Below are 23,659 nucleotides of genomic sequence, written 5' to 3'. Positions count from 1 at the left end.
CGGACGGTAGTACGTGTGAGCTAATCAAGCGAATTATTTTCTTCGGCTTCGACCATATTGTTGTGAGTGGCCATCGATTATATTTTATCTAATACAGAGTAGGTAAATTCATGTGTTTATTTTCTATTTATTTCAATATATGGGATATATAAATAATGCGCACGACAAGTATTAATCATGCATTATTATTAAGTGTATAATGTATTTTTTTTTGTTTTATCTTGCTTTAGTTATGCTATGTTATAATAAAAGCTTATAAATTGCGTGAGTGTAAAATTTACCTTTATATTGCGTTTTAGCCTTTCATAAATTCATTTAAATTGATGTTGACGCCCATTGTCATGTATATGTAGTTTTTGTAGTATATCATTGTTATCCGTAAATATACAGTAAAATCTTTTTATAGCAAATAAAATAAATTATTGTGTTCAAAATAGAGTGTTCAGTATATGATACGAAGGCTTATGATATTTTCTTGCACACAAAGTTATACATAAATTGGATTTGAAGTACCTTCATAAAGAAGGCAAATTGTTCTAAATATTTGCAAACTTTCGTGTCATTTCCGAAAACATTGTGTCAATATTTTAATCTCTTCGTTTTTTACTACATATGAATATAAAATGAAAAACACACTCACACACATCCACATACATAGGGGAGTAAGGGGTTGGTTGAAATAGTTTTTTTTTAAAAACCTAACATATCTTGAAATTCACTGATTTTATTTCAATAAAATAAAAATAAGTAGTTGCTGTAACTATTCCTCTACCAAATCAATTGAAAAGAATTCCATAACTGTTGTTCATTATTTTACAATTAATAATTTTCTATAAAAAGTGCGGTGTATCAACTTACATAGTGTTTGGGGCTAGTTGAAAGGTCTTGTATGGTGGCAAGTAGTAACGACAAAAAGACGACAATAATGCCTCTGATAATTTATTCTTCATTTATTTTAAGGAAATTTGACTTGTGTTTAAGTAATATTATCATAATATTAATATATATATCATAAATCAACGTAAACTACGATCAATTATTATCATAATACAAACAAAAGATAGTCTCCTGAAACACAATTTACATTTGAACACACCTCACAAACTATAAATTCCACTAAATATGTTTCACTTAATCTGTATATGATTCTTGTATGATACAACTAGCCCCCTAGACAATATCAGAATATGTTTATATATATATATTACTAGCTGACCCGGCAAACGTTGTTTTGCTAAATAAGGTATATTCTAAACCATTTCTAGAGAATCAAAAATATTAATACTTTAAGTGCATAAGGATGTGTTGTTTGAATGCTGCATACAATTAGGTATTATGAAAACAATAAACCCCATTAGTTTGTCTATATTTTGTCAATACAATCAAACTGCAAGCTTTAAACACTTTCTATAGAAAACATCGTATAATTCAATCCGAGTCTTTTTTGGTCTTTCGGCTTATTAATTACGTTTCAAGTTTTTCAAATTCTTTTTGGATTCTGGAATTTGTGTATAATTGTAAATAATACTACTGAGTTTATACAAAATTTTCAAATTTTTGCGAGGAGTATTTCTTCTTTGACCTGCTTTTTGAAAAGTTTCAAGTTACATTCAATGAATTAAAGTAAATTTAATAAAAAGTATATATGTAGAGCAGGGGAGACACAAAGGTCCAATTTGACTTTGAGCAAATATAAACTATATTGTGAAAACCATAACAATTATATCACAACAAATAAGACATATCAAACGAACAATTTTCTGACTACGTTCAGTAAACTGACTTCTACTTCATCATTGTAGAAATGTGCTTTTTTGATGTCTTCAAAAATTTGTTATCTTATTATCCTATATGCGGGGTAACTTATAACGGGCAGGTGGCAAAAGGTTTAAAGCCTTATTATAATTTTAAAGGTATTTTACAAAATAATTACATTTTTAACTAATGCTAAAACTACCAACGGAAGAAAATACTTTTATTATGGATTTTCAAAGATTACCGTTTATCTTCCCCATTTCAAAGATTATCGTTTTCAAATCAAGTTTGTAGCTGGCTATACATCTTTTTTCCTCTACTTTCAAATATTGTCGTTAAACAATGCTTAACTTTACTGATTTTTGGCACATCGGTGATGGACCTTTTTAATCCCGAACCTTCATATATTACTATCTATTCTGCGATAAATTCTGGGAAATTATAACTGGAAAAATGTTATTCGACAAAATGTCCATTTCGTCGATACCAAATTTAGGTTCTGAATTCAAATAAGATAAATAAAAAATAATATAATCTAGAAAATGTTTTATAAATACCAATCAGTATATAATTATAAAAATGAGATCTTTCAGAGCACCGTGTTTGAGAAAAATATGCAAAAAAGTGCATTTTCATATTAACATATCAAAATAGTTTATATTTTGAGTCTCTAGTAACACTTGCGGCCCGTTTACTAACGTTTTTGTATATAAATAGAACTACAAACAAAACTAGTTACTACAAATTTATCATAAATAAATAATATTCGCGTAAAACATCCTATTAAACGTAATTGAACATCATCTGTCAAAAGCGTTTGACATTTCACGAAATTGTCGCCGTCCATTGTTTTATTTAAATTACGCTTCTGCAAAAATTTTGAAATTAAAAATGTAAAGTTTCTACGCGGATTTGAAATAATTTCTCACCTTTTCGACTTTCTCTGGATTGGCACGAATTTTTCAAGACTAAGACTGGCCAAATCGATTCAGCCGTTTTCGAGTTTTATTCGGACATTTGAAAGAGAGCTCCATTTTTATATATAAGATATATATACATATTATATGTATATTATATATATATATATATATATATATATATATATATAAATGCAATAATAACAAAAATATACTAAATAATTACGTATTATAATAAACTACCTGTACCCGAACTCGCGTTGCTGTGTTACACATATAAATGAATATCTTAACAAAAATGCGGTTCTGTTATATCTAACTTGGATGGATGGAAACTCCATCTTTTCACAACTATTAAGATGGAAAATAGCGCTAGTATCTTGTGTGACTGATTGTTGTTGTGTTGACCTTTATTAGATGCATCGTCGAGAGAAATATTTCATTAAGCATTGCATTATATTAGCTTATAAGAATATAAGCATTTTACATAATACACTGTAAGAACAGGACTAAACAACATACATTACAGCAATTTATAACACATATCAGACAACCAATTAACGACGTAATATTATTGCTAAATATAGAAATATGGTTTTTACTATTTTTACTAAAAATAAAATATCTGTCTTCATTTAGCCTTCAGGGGAAAACACATCCAATGTCTCATTATTAATTATAAGTCTTTTTATTCTAAATAAATGCTGCATTATTTATCCTATGGCAAATACTAATTTCATGGGCACATTTTTACGAAGATTATACGTAAATAATTATTTATACAAAAAATACAAAAATGAAAATTGGTCCAAAATTTGAGAAAAAATTAGTAGTGGCCAATCAGTGGTGGCTTTATACTTAGATTAAATGAAAAAAATGACGAATACCTGTCCGGCGATATACTTAATAGTTTACCAAAATCCATAAAGGAAAGACAGACAGACAAACATAGTTATATATATATATATATATATATATATATATATATACTACAAAATCATATATATATATATATATATATATATATATATATATATATATATATATATATATGAGTGAGTTCTTGAGGGCGATACATCAAACAAAGAAAAGCCAAAGATTTATAAAATAATCTTTATTTCCAAACGTTTCGACATTCAATTTAATGTCATCATCAGTGGATCTAAAAACAGTATGAAAATTAGTATATCTAGGTAATTATAATATATGTGGATTGGTAAAGTAACTATACAATAAGAGAAAAATTAACAACCAGCAACACTTAATAACAGACCAAATATAAAAGATAGGAAAGGTAGTAGAGACTAGAATTAAATAAATAATTAAAAAGTATAGGCAAAAATATTTAAGTACACTCATATAAACCTACGCATATATACATATATATACGTACACATATACACACATATATATATATATATATATATATATATATATATATATATATATATACATGCATATATCCATATACACACACATGTAAACATATAATACACATATACATATACAGATACAACAATATATACATATATATGTACACATATACATGTACGACTATACATATATAAATATACGTATATACATATATGCAACGTGCATGCATATTCACAACGACGTACATGTACATGTATGAACCATACATATACTCATACCTATCTATGTAACTATAGCTATACACGTATACACATATATATATACGCATAAACATGTATATATACATATATACACACATATATATATACATATATATATATATATATATACAGTTATAGTTATAGTTATCACAGAGTAAGGAGGAATCCGATCTTTTGTTCACCACGTGATCACATATTGATATGAAACAAGATTCTGCAAAACGTCTCTGAATGGTGTTCCGTTCATGGTAGAGAATACTGGCATTATAAAAGTTAAAGGAGTGTTTGAAATTTTTTATGTGTTCTGTTATCATAGTTTGGTTTTGGTTGGGGTTTTTCGAATTATTGTCGTGTTGTTTGAGTCTTTTTATTAAATTTTGTCCGGTTTCACCTATGTAAGTAGAAGGGCAATCATTGCAATTTATTTTGTAGACAATGTTGGAAGTACGTTCTATACTAGTGGGAGATTTCAGGTTTGTGTAGAGGGATTTAAGAGTTAGATCTATGTTGCAGGTTAGTCTGATGTCTACCTTATGAAAAAGTTTTTTCCACACTGGAAAACTGGATTCCTCCTTACTCTGCGATAACTACCAAGTAATACTAAATAATGTTTCCAAATTTATTTCCTCTGAACAAAACTAATTGACCTTACTAACCTTGCCAACACTTCCTAGTTTAATTTCGGCCTTGATACCCGAGCTTTACCTACCCATACATAGCAAATTTTGAATAAACTTTAAAAATTTTTTATTTTAGATTTTTGAGTTATTAGTATAACTACTTAGTAATACTAAATAACATTTCCAATTTTTTTCTCCTAATTCTAACCATACAAACCTAGCCTAACATTACTAGTTTCAACTTCCGACTATTTTCTACCTACCCGCCCATAACAATCCTGGAATGACCCTTAAAAATCTCTCAAAACATGTGGTGGCTTTTATACATGCCTCGGTACTAGCAAAGTACAGAAGTCGTGGCAGAAATTACATAATTCTACTTACATTATTGTTCAATAAAACTATCATTTTTCTGTTTACATCATACAAAAAAAAAATTATATAAAAAATGCATAGTGCTGACAAGTTAGTTGTATAAATGTTAGTGCCAATCTCTAGTGCTGTGTACACTTCTCTATATGTAACCAACCAACGTAATGTAAGTCCACTTGTATTTTATATGTATTATCCATCTTCATAAATAATTTGTTTGCTTTACATATATACGAGTTTACATATATTGTATGTTTATATATATATATGTATTTGTATGTATGTATGTATATATATGTATATTACTTATTTACATGTATGTTTGTATGTATGTGCATATGTATATGTGTATACATGTAATTGTATATACGTATATATGTATGTATGTATATGTATATATATATATATGTATATGTATATGTATATATATATATATATATATATATATATATATATATATATATTTGTGAGCATTTATGTACATATGTATATATATGTATTGTGTGTATATATATATATATATATGTGTATATATATATGTATATATGTGTGTGTATATATGTATATATACATGTTTATGCGTATATATATGTGTATACGTGTATAGCTATAGTTACATAGATAGGTATGAGTATATGTATGGTTCATACATGTACATGTACGTCGTTGTGAATATGCATGCACGTTGCATATATGTATATACGTATATTTATATGTGTATAGTCGTACATGTATATGTGTACATATATAGGTATATATTGTTGTATCTGTATATGTATATGTGTATTATATGTTTACATGTATGTGTATATGGATATATGCATGTATATATATATATGTATATATATATATATATATATATGTGTGTATATGTGTACGTATATATATGTATATATGCGTAGGTTTATATGAGTGTACTTAAATATTTTTGCCTATACTTTTTAATTATTTATTTAATTCTAGTCTCTACTACCTTTCCTATCTTTTATATTTGGTTTGTTGTTAAGTGTTGCTGGTTGTTAATTTTTCTCTTATTGTATAGTTACTTTACCAATCCACATATATTATAATTACCTAGATATACTAATTTTCATACTGTTTTTAGATCCACTGATGATGACATTAAATTGAATGTCGAAACGTTTGGAAATAAAAATTATTTTATAAATCTTTGGCTTTTCTTTGTTTGATGTATCGCCCTCAAGAACTCACTCATATATTTCAACATCAAAATTAACTACTAAATCATATATATATATATATATATATATATATATATATATATATATATGATTTTGTAGTTAATTTTGATGTTGAAATATATGAATGAGTTCTTGAGGGCGATACATCATACAAAGAAAAGGCAGAAATTTATAAAATAATCTTTAATTCCAAACGTTTCATCATTCAATTTAATGTCATCATCAGTGGATCTAAAAACAGTATAAAAATTAATATAACTGTTAATTATAAAATATTTGGATTGGTATAGAAACTATAAATATAAGAGAAAATTTAACAGAACAACACTTAACAACAAACAGAATATAAAAGATAGAAAAGGTAATAGAAACTAGATATTAAATAAATAAAAAAGAAAGAAGAAATAAGATATATATATATATATATATATATATATATATATATATATATATATATATGTAAAAATTTTTTCAGCCCAACCGTCGAATTAAAAAAAGGTTAAATAACAAAATTATTTATTCTATTATACGTTTCGGCACTTGATGTGTGTCATCATTCAGTAATCTAAAAAAAACATTTAACATAAATACACAAGTGATGATAAATATAAATATATAAAAGGAGGAAATTATACATACCAAACCAGGAAAAACAGGAAACATTAATTATGATGTAAAAATTGATTTAACACTAAATTTGTGTGAAATAATAAAATACTATTAATTAACAAACGAGAAATAGGAGGAGCACATATTGCCCTCCTATATCTAATGTTAATGGTAGCATAGCGTTGTGTGCACTGTTCAAGGTTAAAAGTACATCGCAGTGTAGGCAACGCCCGTGTATTGGAGTGGGAGAGAGTAGCAAGAACGAAAGGGGAAAGAAAAACAGAGAAGAAATATATCGAATGAAAGATTCTACAACTGTATTGAATTACTTTTCATGAAATTAATAATTACTTTGTAACTATCATGTAAGAGATGAGAGGAATTACGTTTGTTTACACAAGACATATTAAGGGATATAAGTAAAGACTCAACTAGCTTTCTAAGGTCACCGTTTTTTTTTCAATGTAAAGGATTGAGGGATTTGACATGTTAAAAGTGTGGTTCAGGTTTATCATATGTTCAGAAACATCGTTTTGAATTGATTTGAGTTTCTGGAATTATAAGTATGTTGATTAACCCTCTTGTATATATATTGGGAAGTTTCACCAATGTAACAACTATTGCAATCATTGCAGTCCAACCTGTAAACAGAATCAGTAACCCTATCAGTGGGAGTTTTTGATTTAAGAGGAGAAAAAAGACAACGGAAAGTGCTATCAAAACTGAAAACCAAAAGAAAACCTTCAGCGGCAAATAACTTTTTTAAAAAATAAGAAAAACTGCTTAAAAAGGGTAAACAAATAACACTTTTATATTTATCTAAAGAAGAAGAATTAGATTTTGAAAAAGAATTGTTAAAATAGGAAGAACTGTTTAAATTGTTTTGTAAAAACTCTAATCTATTTTTAATGACGTTACCCATGTAGAAATTAATATGGTCTGAATCTACAAGCAATATACAATCTACATTGGTCAAATTTGAAACCAATATCGGCTGGTCATAAAAATTGAACATTTTTTATATTGAGTAAACCAACCATATTGGTAAACCAACATTGGTCTATATTAGTCTATATTTGGCCATTTGGAACCTATGTTGCCTACAAATTGTTGAATGTCGGTAGGTAATATACCATTAGACAGAGAGCTGGTGAACATTTAGAATTATTAATTATTGAATTATTCTGAAACTTATAACTGATGTTGAAATATTACACAAATATTTGAAGATTTGAAGTTGAAATAATATAACGCATAAATCAATGTCAATTATTTAACAATAAAACACCTGAAATGAACATTAATGTAAATTTATTAAAAATGTTATTGTGGAAATTCATTTATTAAATATAAACAATGATACAAATATATAACTGTATTAAAAATATGATTATTCATAAAATACAAAAGTGTCATGAATATTGATTATTTTTAATGGATATTTATTAATACATATCAAGTTTTTTTTTTTTATAACAATAACAAAGGCAAATTAACTTTCCTATTTATAACATCGTCACTCGATAAAATATTGTACAGCCTCTGAACATATTTTATTCGTTGTTAATATATTTATTATCCACTATGAAATATTTATTTCATCATCTAGAACAGTCATTGGGAAACCTACATTACATTTGATATATATCAAGTAAATTATAATCGAATAACAGTAACAAAAGTAAATTAATTTAACTATTTATAACATCGTCACTCGATAAAACACTGTACATCATCTGAACATATTGTATTCATTGTTAATATAAATATTATTCATTATGAAATATTTATGAAAGCATTGAAATGAGATTGTAAAATAAGATTGACTTAACTCTTCCCTTTAGAAATGATAACTTTTATCTTATCGTCTAGAACAGTGACTGGGAAACTTTTTAAATCATAACCCCAAAATATTTTTGTCCAAGTTTGTATTGTCATCTAAAACCTTGTATTCCTTGTTAATATATTTATTATATATCATTATATATTATCAATATGAATAATTTATGAAAGCGTTAAAATGAGATTGTAAAATATAATTGACTCTACTTTTACCTTAAAAAATAATGAGTTGATATCATAGTCTAGAATCTTGCTATGCAAATGTACAGATTTATTGACATTCCACAATGTATTTATTATTATCAAACATTATGACTATTTTGTCAAAATTTATATTTTCCCTTTCTATAACTTATTTAGTTACAAACTTTTGATGAAAACCTTTTCGATAACATTTTACTACTAAGCAAACCAGTTTCTCTATTTTCTGCGCTTACAACAATATTATCTGAAAATAAATAAGAATAAGTTTTAAATGCAGAAGCAAATAATTATATTATAGCTTGAAGCTTACCTTTTATAAATATGAAAGTATAGAAATTTTTTCTCTCTACTATATTATTATTTTCTGAAAATAAGTAAGTATAAGTTTAAATGAATAGACTGAAATGAATAGAATATTGAGAAGTATTATATGCATTTACCTTGTAGTAGAATGCGCGTAAAATTCTCCTTGCCAGAAATTAGGTTATGTTATGTTTGATGTCTATAAAATATTTCACATAATATATACGGCAGATTTCTCAATGCTGTTAAACTCCTGATCAAATTAGAAAATCTTAGTGTAAAAAGGTTATTGAAGACATGCAAATCTTTTTGAAAATATTCTCGAAAATTCCAGCTTCAGACATATAATAACATGAGACACGACACAACACTTCTCACTGTTATATTTTATTTACAACTTATAACTCATAACACAACCTACACACATACACACATTATCACTATTTTTTTTATTAAAACATAATTTGACTATTTACAATCGAAAATAAAATACATTTCGTCAAGTGACGCTCAAGCCGCATTAAAGAACCATTTTGTAGTATTAATGCGCTTCAAACTTCGTACATTCTAGAATGATTCGTCCGCGCCAAAAAGTAGAAAACTCATAGCTTTATTAAATGCAAGATATTTAATAGATTCGTAAAGAAACCACAATTTATATTATTATTAATTATTAAATTCGTCTTACAATACTTAGTTTTTCTTTCATACAACTAAACTTCGTATTGTAAACAGTTTGGAAAATAAGCTACTCCTGTAATTTAAGAAAAAATTCCAAATTCATATTGTCATAAATAAACCATATAAAGTATTATACATTGTTAGAATCGTCTCAAAATTTTTAATTTTTCTTTCATATATCACAATTCCGTATTTCAAACGGTTTGGCCTATGGGCGAGTTGCAGTGCTAAAATTCAAGAAAAATTGAAAAATCTGAAAATAATTATATGAACACACATATTGAATTATATATCATTTTATTCATAATTTTATTCCGCATCTTTCGTCTGAATAAACTTTTTACGTATCTTTTACCTTTTAGCTTGTATGCCTAAATAATCACATGGTTAAATATTTGAAGTGTATATATATCGAGCGTATATTGTTTTGCATTCTGTATGACTCGTTAACTAAACGCTAGCGTTGCCGACTCTTAGCGTCGTAGTCTCAGGTTCGATCCCAGACAAGATATTTTTTTTTTATTTTAAATATAAATTTATTATTAATATGAGAACAATATTTAATAGTCAATTATAAAAAATGTTGCATCAATATTCATTTTTTAATTTAAGGACAATATTTATTAGCTTATGATAAAAAATGCTGCATAAATATTTATTTTTCAATTTGTCGACAATATTTTGTACCCGATAATAAAAAATGTTGCATCAATATTTTTATTTCAATTTGTGGACAATATTTATATGCCGATGATAAAAAATGTTGCATCAATATTTTTCTTTCAGTTTGTAGACAATATTTATCAGCCGATGATCAAAATATTTATATTTCGTTTTGAGAACAATATTTTTTAGCCTATGATAAAAATGTTGCATCAATATTTATATTTTAGTTTGAGAACAATATTTATTAGCCGATGATAAAAAATATTGCATCAATATTTATATTTTAGTTTGAGAACAATATTTATCAGCCGATGATAAAAAATATTGCATCAATATTTATATTTTAGTTTGAGGACAATATTTATCAGCCGATGATAAAAAATATTGCATCAATATTTATATTTTAGTTTGAGGACAGTATTTATCAGGCCATGATAAAAAAATATTGCATCAATATTTCTATTTTAGTTTGAGGACAATATTTTCCAGTCGATGATAAAAAAATATTGCATCAATATTTATTCTTCTATTCGAGGACAATATTTATTAGCCGATGATAAAAAATATTGCATCAATATTTCTATTTTAGTTTGAGACCAATATTGGACAAGGCCATTTATAGAGATTATTGCCTCAATATCGGCTGACGTTGGCCTGATCGATTAGTTGACATCATCACAGAACCGACGTTCGCCTATATTTGTGCAATATAGGTAATCACGGCCACAGAAAACCAATATTGGTAATATATTGTACCGATATTAATTTCTACATGGGTATTTACTAAATATGAAGGATAAGAATTATTATTTAAAACAGAACGAACTAAAGATAAAGATAGGTTTTTTTCCCATGTATATGATGAAAGTTTTGTCGACGTTGATACATATTTGTAAAATTTTTTCAGCCCAACCGTCGAATTAAAAAAAGGTTAAATAACAAAATTATTTATTTCATTATACGTTTCGACACTTGATGTGTGTCATCATTCAGTAATCTAAAAAAACATTTAACATAAATATACAAGTGATGATAAATATAAATGTTATATATAAAAAGAGGAAATTATACATACCAAACCAGGAAAAACAGGAAACATTAATTATGATGTAAAAATTGATTTAACACTGTTAAAGACACTGGTTTGGTATGTATAATTTCCTCCTTTTATATATTTATATTTATCATCACTTGTGTATTTATGTTAAATGTCTTTTTAGATTACTGAATGATGACACACATCAAGTGTCGAAACGTATAATGGAATAAATAATTTTGTTATTTAACCTTTTTTTAATTCGACGGTTGGGCTGAAAAATTTTTTACAAATATGTATCAACGTCGACAAAACTTTCATCATATATATCTTATATATAAAATTCTTCTGTAACAATGTAAGTTTCATTAATCCTCCTAAACTATAATTCGGATTTTCATGAATCTTCCTGAAGTTTGTTCGGGAATTTTTTTAGAATGTTTTGATTCATAGTAATATAGTTAGATTTTAGAAATAAATGGAAAAAATTACAAAAAACCGCTTATCATTGTTTGCCCTTGAAAATATTTAAGGCATAGTTTGACATTAAAAACAAAAGACTTTGACTAATTATTATTTTTTAACTTTTAAATGCAGTCGTGTTTTGCCTTACTTTACTAAACCACGATACAAAAATAATTTATTTATTCAAACAATTATTTAGAAATTTCATTGTGTCAAAAATTCATATGTTTGGCATTGAATACGAAATATTTACTCAAGACAATGGAGCATTTTGGGTCTGAATATTTTTAATGTGCTCCAATTTGCATGAAATTTTGGAATTAGGTTCATCTTACTCTCAAGTTTAGAAGTAAAAATAATTTAGAATCATTTGCCACTTCCCGGGGGGATGACATCTCTTTTCAGTGGTTCAATTGTATCTCTTTCAAACTAACGTCGGATATCGATAAAAGAACTAATTAGAATAGAAACATGTTTAATAATGTTTTTCAAAAAAGAAATTACTTTTTAAGTTACTGGCTACTGAAAATTTGTTGTTTTTTGCGTTTTTCATCGTTTTTGGAAATTATTTCTAAAAATATACATTTAAACGAAAATCATGTAATGAACAAAATTATATCAATCAAAATCCTAATAAATCGGTGTTCTATAAATTGTTCTATGAACAATATTAAGCTAGATATGAAAATGGGGTTTTATAGTACTCAAAATAAGCTTTAAAATTAGTACTTCTGCGTATAAGATGAGTGAGCTATCATGCAGATACAAGACGCATACAATATTTTTAAATTAAATTAAAATTAAAAATAATCGTGTTCCCTCTGGAATCAACTTGGCTTAAGAGATCTTGACGGATTCTAGAAAATACCAAAACTTTAGTGCAAAAGATTTCCAAAAAGCTCATGATTTTATGAAAAAAAAATCTATTTAAAAAAATAAAAGATACGTATAAAGGTATATAAATGAAAAATCAAGGTCTTTTACTGACCAATTATTGCTTTTAATTATTTTTCTGTTACACAAATATTGATAGTGTACAACCAGAATGTCTTTCGAATCCTTCAATCCTTTGCCATTTCGAAATAAGAGAAGTTACGGTAAAATTTACGATAGAGAAAGTTGTAGCTCATTTAATTACCTTCAAAATAGTGTATTGCAAGTATTGATAAAATCAGAATTAAAAGAGTTATAATTCAAATAATCCGGTGGGTGGTGACGGAGTGCAAATTGTTTTCACTTCTGAATTTAAGATTGAGATTAGCCTATTTCCGACACACGGTTTTATCCTCTCCATTTACTGCAATTTTGTTGATCGTAGGTTGAATAGAGCACATGTGAACAGGATTTGACAAATTAATTCACTTCAAATATAAACTTAAGTAATAATGTATATAAATTTATTAGTGAGAAAAATGTAATTTAGATATAAAAATTACTAAAAGCCAGTTAAAATATGGTACAAATATATAAAGTTATAGGCAACATTATTGAAGCCATTATTTTGGGTAGAAAAAACCAATGTGATTTTGTACCTTTACCGGGAATGCTATTTATTAATTCTTTCTGAATTTGTTATACCCTTTAAAAAACTTCAATTTCCAACACGTGTAAATTATGCTATAAATCACAAAGACAGGCGATGATTTTTTGTGTGATACATTTGGAAAGTCAATGTTTTAGTCGTGAATAAACAAAAAATCATTCATTTTTACATCCACACCTACAGGTATGACTAAAAAATTGTATAACCCTTGACATTAAAATGAATTGAGCTATTGCAAATAAATTTGTAGTATAAATTGCAGTATTTAATTTTTATTATATAATTTTATTGAACATATTTTAATATTTGTTAAAGGGATAATTAAAGTGTTAACTGTGGGAATTGAGAATCATCATTTTATTTGAAGCAGTTCCACATTCACTAATTTATTGATGTAAATAGTAATTCGAAAAACAATGATTATTAATTTTAACTGAACGGTGAATATTAGTACAGGATATTGAAAAAATGCAGAGTTGGGTACAGGACAACGTCTGTCGGGTCATCTAGTATATATATATATATATATATATATAAATATATACATATATATACATACACATATACATATACATACATATATACACACACATATATATATATATATATATATATATATATACATGTATGTTAAAGAAGTTAGTTTTGATGTTGAGAAATATGAGTAAGTTCTTCAAGGGCATACATCAAATAAAAGGCAAAGATTTAGAAGTTAATCTTTAATTTTTCCAAACGTTTCGACAAAGGATTTTATGTCATCATCAGTGGATCTACAGAATGAACATTGAAAAATTAATATAAACTAGGAAAAAATGACAGAAATTGGAAAAAGAACTATAGATATGAGTAATATAATTATAACGATAACAATTATAACTAAACAGATAGATAAACAAGAGAAATGAAAAGTAAAAAGAAATATATACAAACATACAAAAGCGTAATATATATACATAAATATACACATAAACAAACTGTGCTATTCATTCATTTTAATCACCTTTGTACATGTATATTTATGATATACATGTACAAACACGTACATATATACTAGAGATGGGCTTCGAGATATCCGAAGCCGGATCGACTCGGATTTAACTCCGCTTCATGGTGGAGTTTTATCCGCTTAACAACTCCACGACTCCGACAATTTTGAAACCGAAATACGCGACACAAATGTGTTCTATAGTGCATTGTTTATGTATCTAAGGATTTGTCAAATCCCATTAATTATTTGAAATTCTTTTATAAACAATTCAAACATATTTGTTGATATTATTATAAAAAGCCACGATTTTAAGCATTTCAAAATTCTAAATTTAATCCCTTCAATGATTTGCATTGAATGATATTCTTTTGCAATCATCTTGAATTCAATTCATTCAATTGTGCATCTATTTCAGCAATTTGGCGCATGGGTGAAGGATAAGTATTTTGCAAATAATTAATGATAACATTAGAATTATTTTTCATTGTATTAGATGGACTTGAATCTCATATACCAGCTTCTGAAGTTTTTAACGCAAAACTATTATCCGACGCATTGCCGGATAAATCGATATAGCGGGGTGTTTTCTTTTAAATGCCTTATTAAATTTCCAGTATTAGAAGATTAAATGCTTAAAAAATCCGCACAATAATTACATTTTGCTTTATTATCTTTTAAGGAAAATGATTCCAGATAGTACTGGTTTCACGTCTCATTGCCATTTTTCTAATCAATTGCAATCACTGATTTTGTTATACACAGAATATACACCTTAACACAAAAGTTTATTGTTCGATTGCTTGGTAACTTGCAAAATATTGTTAAAACTATTGCTATCGTCGGGAAGGCTAAGATAGAACTGATGTCGAAAACGGAATCCTACTAACAATTAGCTGGTAATTTTTTGCTATAAAAAGTCCACTAGGCATCTAATATATAAATATCAATAAAATAATTGTTCTAAAAAATTCACAAATAAATGACGGATTGTCAAATTTTTCGGTCGACCAGATGACCGACTCAGTGACTCGTAATTTTAGCAGTGTTACCAAAATAAAAACGCAAAATTTGAGAATCAAAATCTATTTAATTATTTCCTTCTGATGAGAAAATTGATATTTTGGATTAATTTTATATAAAAAATATGTAGTAAACATTGTAATAAAAGCAAATATAATACTTCTGCTTTCTAAATTTTTCTTCTACTATTTCCATTCAAGAATTAATATTATATCAGGTAGTTCGATTACCATATTATCACTTTTAAACAATTATATAATTGTATAAAAAAATATTTTAATACTAAATATTTTTGCTGCTTAAATACTATTGATATCACTAATAAATTTTGCACTCTAAAGTGTTATTTCAGGCTATGGAAAAACCAGATTAAATATATTTTGTTTCGTATATTTTTTGGATTGCCGTCATTCACTGCCAAAGATTGTCGTAGTTAGAAATATGATCCCTTACTATTCAATAAATTATACATTTGAGCTATTCACACTTGAACACAATTTCATTGTTCTGTATCTGTGAAGTAACTTTTTGTATTTTCTGGAAAATACACAATGGTATTATTTTTGAGTTTTATACCTAAAAGGTCATAAAACTGCCTGTGTGACGATAAAGCGACCGCATCCTTTCCGAAGCAAAAACGCCAAAAACAGTAAATGTCTGCACGAGTTAACAGATTTAATACTATTTTAGGAATGTCGGATATGACAAATCCTGTGAAACGACTCCACTCGGATTCACTCCGAGGGAGGAGTTGTATCGGAGTGATAACTCCGGAGTGAGTTACCCATCTCTAATATATACACATAATACGTATATATAAATATATACATACGGACATGCACACATGTGTACACAAACATATATATACATATATATATATATATATATATATATATATGTATATATATATATATATATATATATATATATATATATATATATATATATATATATATACAATACAGACACATACACATATATAAACAACAAAGCTAACTTACATAAATATGGTCTTACATCAGTAGCTAGCGCATGGCACATAATTTTGCACTATCATATATACACTAACTTGTTTTTTGTTTTTGTTGAACATAGTATAGCAAAATATTTGTGAAATATATAATATATTTAGCACGGAGAAAGTTGTTTGTACAAGCGTTTCCGAGGCAGTAATAACACATATGTTTAAAATATATTTGAAGAGACCGTTTGAGGAATAGTTGGCGAGTTTTTTTACAATCAGTGTTTCGAAGTATGGTTGAAGAGGCTAAGAATCAAGGTTCGGGATCGGACCGCGTAAGTGTAGGTTTACAGGTTCGGAATTACGCTAGTTAAGAGGAAACAAATTTGGAAATATTATTAAGTATCACCTGATAATTTTCACAGAGTAAGGAGGCATCACACCGTTTATTGATGCCGATTAGACAGGATTCAGCAAACCTTTTCTGAATAATGTTCTGTTCGTGATAAAGTATACTAGCGTTGTAAATGTTAAAAGAATGTTTAAAATTTTTTATATGTTCTGTTATTATGATTTGATTTTGTCGAGGATTTTTTTGAGTTATTATCATGTTGTTTTAGTCGTTTTATTAAATTCTGTCTAGTTTCACCTATGTAAATGGAATCACAATCATTGCATTTTAATTTATAGACAATATTTGATGTGCGTTCTAAACTAGTGGGTGATTTGAGGTTGGAAAAAAGAGAGCTGAGGGTTAAGTCTATGTTGCAAATTAATCTTAAGTCGACCTTGTGAAACAGTTTTTTCCAAATGGGAAAGTTCTTTAATAAACGGGAGACAAACATTGCCAATAATGTTATTGTCTTTGGAGATTTTGGTTGAAGAAGAAGAGATATTAATGTTATTATTGAGAAATTCGAGTCTATTGTTTGTGACAGAGTTTATGAGATTAGAAGGATAAGAGTTATTAATAAGTGTTGTATGGATTAACGATAAATTAGCAGACCAAAATTGTTTGTTCGAGAGAAGTATGGCGTGGTCAACTAAATTAATTATAGTACTTATTTTCATGCTAGAGTGGTGATAGGGATGAAAATTTAAATATCTGCCCGACTAAGTAGGTTTTTGGTACCAACTTGTGATGATACGGTTATTTAAGGTTTTTATAATTTTGACGTCAAGAAAGCTGATGGAATTGTTTTGTTCTTTTTCGAAAGTGAAGGAGAGATGTTCATTGAAAGAGTTGAAATTGTGGAGTAAAAGTTCAAAGTTTTTAACCGGCACATAAGTAAAAATGTCATCCACGTAGCTGTAATAAAATTGAAGATCTAATTTGCAAGAATTAAACACTTTTGTTGTCTAAATATTGTAAAGATAACTCAGCGAGTGTTGGAGATATAGAAGAACCCATAGGTGTGCCAAAAATTTGGAAATAGAAACGGTCGTTGTATTCAAAATAGGTGAAATTATAAATTTTATTGACTCAAGATACCAGTGTAATGAAATAGTTGTATGACATGAAATTTCGTCCCATCTAGCTGTGATAGCGTCTAAAATTAATTGTACGGGAACGTTAGTGAAGAGGGATACCACGTCTAGACTATGTATATATATATATATATATATATATATATATATATATATGTATATGTGTACGTGTTTGTACATGTATATCATATATATATATATGTTTGTTTATGTGTATATTTATGTATATATATTGCGCTTTTGTATGTTTGTATATATTTCTTTTTACTTTTCATTTCTCTTGTTTATCTATCTGTTTAGTTATAATTGTTACTGTTATAATTATATTACTCATATCTATAGTTCTTTTTCCAATTTCTGTCATTTTTTCCTAGTTTATATTAATTTTTCAATGTTCATTCTGTAGATTCACTGATGATGACATAAAATCCTATGTCGAAACGTTTGAAAAAATTAAAGATTAACTTCTAAATCTTTGCCTTTTATTTGATGTATGCCCTTGAAGAACTTACTCATATACATGTATATATACATATATAAATACATACGTATATATATATATATATATATATACATATATATATATATATATATATATATATATATATATATATACGTACATATAACATACATATATGTACATACATATATACACATACATATACATAAACATACACAAGTATATATATATACATACATACACGCATATATATATAAATGCACATATATGCCTACACATTCATATGAATACATCCGTGTATATGTGCACAGAGGCAAATTCATATCCATATGTGTACTCAGCGTGCAATTGTACACATATACATATATACATATATATACAACATACACATATACACGTATATGTGTATATATATATATGTGTATATGTATATATGTATATGTGTATGTTGTATATATATATATATATATATATATATATATATATATATATATATGTATATATGTATATGTGTACACGTTTACGTTGAGTACATATGTGGATATGTATTTGCCTCTGTGCACATATACATGTATGTATTCATATAAATGTGTAGGCATGTATGTGCATATATATATATATATATATATATATATATATGCATGTATGTATGTATATATATATATATATATATATATATATATATATATATATATATATATACATGCGTGTGTTTTTTTTTGTAAAGTGAAGGAAATACGTTTACGTATTCAACAGACGCAGAATTGTCTGGATATGTTGGACTCAACAATGTTAATACCGTCTAAAACCTCCGCTTTCCCTAGCCATGTAACCCCCACGGAAACTGCCGTTAGGCATTACTTCGCGGGGAAGGATCTAGCAACTATTTTCCTTATTGTGGCTAAGATGTCATACATCTTTCATTCGCCCTTTTTCTCTCAATGAAACGTAGTGTTATGATGACTTCTGTAACATACGTACTACTGGCGTTCCAAGCATCTTCTGATGAAAGCATTGATTCAATTAGTGTTTCTGGTTGAATCCTTTGCTTTAAAATTCTTTTTAGTTTATTTCGCTGTGCACCTAAGCGCGGACACACAAAGATTACATGCTCTGCATCTCCATTAACTCCTTGGCATGCTGGGCATTCATGAGAATCATCGTGCTTAAATCGGTGAAGATAAGCCCGAAATCAACCGTGTCCAGACAGCATCTGCGTCAAGTAATAGTTGACCTCGCCATGTCTCCGGTTCAGCCAAACGTTGATCTTAGGTATAAGACGATGCGTCCATCTACCCTTTTCTGCGGCATTTCACTGTATTTGCCATCGTCTTATGGTGTTAAGACGTTCTTCGGTTCTGAGATCATCAGCGCTTAATGTCGTTGACCTCTTGCGTTGGTAAAGATTTTGTCTTGCCTCAGCTAAGACCCTAAGAGGCAGAGTCCCGGCATTGACACATACCGCTTCCTCAGATATTGTGCGGAATCCGCATACTACTCGTAAAGCACTCAAGCGGTATACAGGACCAATTTTCCTCCATGATTCTTGGAGCCCTAGTGCGTCTGCCCAAATAGGTATTCCATAAGTGAGCACTGACGCAACTACTGATGCAAGTGTAAGTCTCCTGCTCTGCTTTGGTCCGCCGATGTTAGGCATCAATCGTGGAACACCTCCGGTGATATTATATTCTTTTGGGCTGTTTATCGTGTCGTACTTCAAAACCCTATACGTAAAATAGCTTGCCACTATTTTACATATGTAACCCGGTACATTATTTTATTCAAGAGCTTGCATTATGCAGTCCCAATTTGCGCAGTTGAAAGCGTTCCTGATATCAAGTGTGGCCACAAGGCAGCACTCTTTTGTACCTTCCTTTCATCTTGTTCCTTCGATTGCTTTTTTGGCAGTATCGACAACTACCTTTATTGCGTCCAGGGTTGATCGTCCTTTCCGGAATCCATACTGGTTGTCCGTCAAAAGTGGGTCAACGACTGCCTCAATCCTTTGGTGAATTATTCGTTCCAATATCTTACCAGCCGTATCTAGCATGCAGAGCGGACGGTAAGATGACGGCTCTTCTGGCGGCTTATTTTTTTTGGAGAAGTACAAGCCGCTGTTGCTTCCACTTTCTGGGAAAAGTCCCTTCTTTCAGGCATGTGTTGTAAACGTCTAGAAATAACGACGGCGCAGCCTTAATAATGGTTTTCAGTGCAATGTTAGGAATACCATCTAATCCTGGCGCTTTATTATTTTCTATACGGTTACATGCCTCCATTAACTCATCTTCAGTGACTAGTGGGATGCCATCCAGTTTACTTGATGCCAACTAGTAGCGTTGCTGTGGAAACAGCGCAGTTACAACTTTCCGAAAAAAATGAGGACACGTGGGCGACTGCACTTGTTGCTTTTTTAGCAGTGTCATGACCACCTTGTAAGGCCTACCCCAAACGTCTTTGTCCACCTCACTGATGAGATCTTTCCAGCATCTTTGTTTACTTTCTTTGATGGCCCTATTCAATTCTCGACAAGATTTTTTGTACTCTGCGATTAGTTCCTCGCTGTGAAGTTGCTTATAGCCACGCTGTGCTATTCTTCTTTTTTGTGGCATTCTTTACGAAGGACACTGATGTTATCATTCCACCAACAGACGGCAGGTCTTAAATTTATGCCACCCTTTCGGGGCATACTGGCATCACAAGCCTGGGTCATTCTTTTTATCAGGGTTTTGGTCCTTTCTTCCGCGCATCCATTGTTGATCGGGTTAACGTCAAGAGCTACTTGCAATGCATCTCGGTCAAAAGATTTTGTTTTCCAACCAGCGCAGTTAACTTACTTGATAGGTCTTTCAAGATTCTGTTTGGACGATATTTCCCAAAGTATTGCATTGTGGTCGCTGGCGGCGTACATATCCAGTTACAGTTACCTCTGACGAGACTAGTGCTGACAAAAGTGAGGTCTATAATCGAGCTTGAGTCGCCTTTGGTGTAGGTCGGCGTATTGCCACTATTGAGCAGGACAACGTCTAGTTTACTAAAAGCTTATAGTATTGCTTTTCCTCATGCGTTTGTCTACTTGCTACCCCAGTCTACTGCCCAGGAGTTGAAGTCTCCAGCTATTGCAACTTACGATGTTGCTTAGCGTCCTCGGTCAGTCGATCCAAAAAGACAGTGAATTCCACAAATGAGAAGCTAGGTGGTGCTTAGCAGCTGTAGAAGTGGATGCCATCTGTTGTTGCTGATACAAATCCGACGCTGCGTTTGGTAATTGTGCCCTGGAAGGTGAGCTTGTTACTGGACCAAATAACAGCTTTAGTGATTGTGTCTGCTTTCCATAGTTTGCCAGTTAGATGCTTGTATGGCTCTGCTAGGATCACAAGATCAAGCTTCAGCTCTCGTACTGTCTGCATAAGCAGATCATGTGCTGCTTCACAATGATTTAAATTTAGCTGCAATTTCATGCTTTTTTATTTGGTGCCTTCTCGAGTGCCTCTTTATATACAGGACATCTGTAGGTTCCTGCATGGTGGGCAGCATGCTCTGCGCTTCGGTGTTCAGCGCATAGTGCACATTTCGCTAGTGCAAAAGTTGGAACGGATCATTTTACTTCTGCACTGAAATCCGTGATGCCCGAAAAGCCAACATTTGTAACACTTGGTTGGCCTATTTGTTGTTCTTATACAGTTTTCGGCAGTTTACCCAGCCAATTTTGCTGTTTCCTTCAAGTAATTTCTGCGCCGTGGCTGCTGGTAACGTTACTGTAGCAACCTGGGTGCCTCTGTAGGCTTTACGTAACTTGATTGACTCCGCCGGTGTTTCACTGGCTTCTCCAAGTGCATTTTTAGAGCAGTCTGAATGTCGGCCTTAGTTGTATCGTCATCAATGTCTCTGATTTCGATTATTTTTTGTGACCCTTTGCAAAACACTTTGGCGTCATCTTTAAGGTTGCTCGCGATTGCCTGTTGCAGTCCTTGGCCTTTATCTACACACTTTCTCGAGATTGTAAGCAACATATTTCCGTTCCTGGTCTTGTTAATATTATCTACAGTCGTTCGGACCTGCTCGTCAGGAATGTCCTGTTTTAGTGGACGTAGTATCTCGGAAAACTTTGCCTTCTCTGCTGGTCGAATTAGAACTACGTCTGGTTTGAGAAATGTTCGCGTTTTCTTCCTCTTCGGTTCCGGCCGGCGCTCTTTTGGCTGCTGCTTCACAAGCTGCTCTTTGGCTAGCCTTCTTTTTTCTTTTTTTGATTGAACCTTATGCCAATCAGTCACCTCGTTTTGTTTGGCTTTCTATTCTGCCACAATTTTTGGTGGACTTTATTTTAGGTTTTTCTTTTTCACGACATGGCCGTACGTCGGGTCTGGAGAGTTCCGGTCCTTTCTCTTTCCAGGGCTCAGATTTTTTTTTACTTCTTCAGCGACGAATTCATCGTCGACCTCGGCTCCGGTGTCTCTCGCTTCTTCAATTACCGCAACAGTTTGGCTGTTTTTCTTTGGCGTGGGATGCCGTAGGTTCTCCAACCATCGATTATCGAGGTCGAGAAAGCGCGTCATGGTAGTTGCAACACTACTCGTTTTAGTCTCAATCTCCATATGAATGTTGGATTTCGATTTAATCATCTTGTGGAGGTCAGTTAGAAGAGTTTCGAGGCGTTTCAGTGCCTCCATCCTTTGATTTTCCACGCTCTTTTTTATACTCCCAGTAACATTTCTTGACAGCGAAGTCATGGGGTTTACTACGCTGTCCAAACTGTCTCATGATGACGACGACTTTGGGCCCGTTCGCAAACCCTCGGCTGCCGGTACTGAGGTATCCCTCCTTTGTACTGTAAACGATTCTACTTTATTGTTCTCCATATTCATTGCCGTTCTTCCGCTTTGCATGGTCAGGTGG

General features: G+C 30.0%; 2 protein-coding genes across 2 annotated transcripts in view; one reads left to right on the top strand and one right to left on the bottom strand.

Annotated features, from left to right (window-relative positions):
- LOC113371401 (somatostatin receptor type 2-like) overlaps window positions 1-23,659 on the top strand; it is a 128,007-nt gene continuing 104,348 nt past the window's right edge. The window contains exon 1 of the mRNA XM_026612030.1: window positions 1-98. The gene's annotated coding sequence lies outside the window, so the exon portion shown is untranslated. The remainder of the gene's footprint in view (window positions 99-23,659) is intronic.
- On the bottom strand, window positions 20,079-20,646 carry LOC113371402. The gene is made up of 2 exons (XM_026612031.1): window positions 20,636-20,646; window positions 20,079-20,490 (listed from the first exon to the last, which is right to left on the bottom strand). Exons 1-2 carry the CDS (start codon window positions 20,644-20,646, stop codon window positions 20,079-20,081), a joined length of 423 nt encoding a protein of 140 aa, XP_026467816.1.

Source organism: Ctenocephalides felis, unplaced genomic scaffold, assembly GCF_003426905.1.
Source record: "Ctenocephalides felis isolate EL2017-DRISC unplaced genomic scaffold, ASM342690v1 CF-g0.4_SCAFFOLD_01492, whole genome shotgun sequence".
In the NCBI taxonomy this organism is placed as follows: domain Eukaryota; kingdom Metazoa; phylum Arthropoda; class Insecta; order Siphonaptera; family Pulicidae; genus Ctenocephalides; species Ctenocephalides felis.
This window is presented reverse-complemented; position numbering and strand designations above follow the sequence as displayed.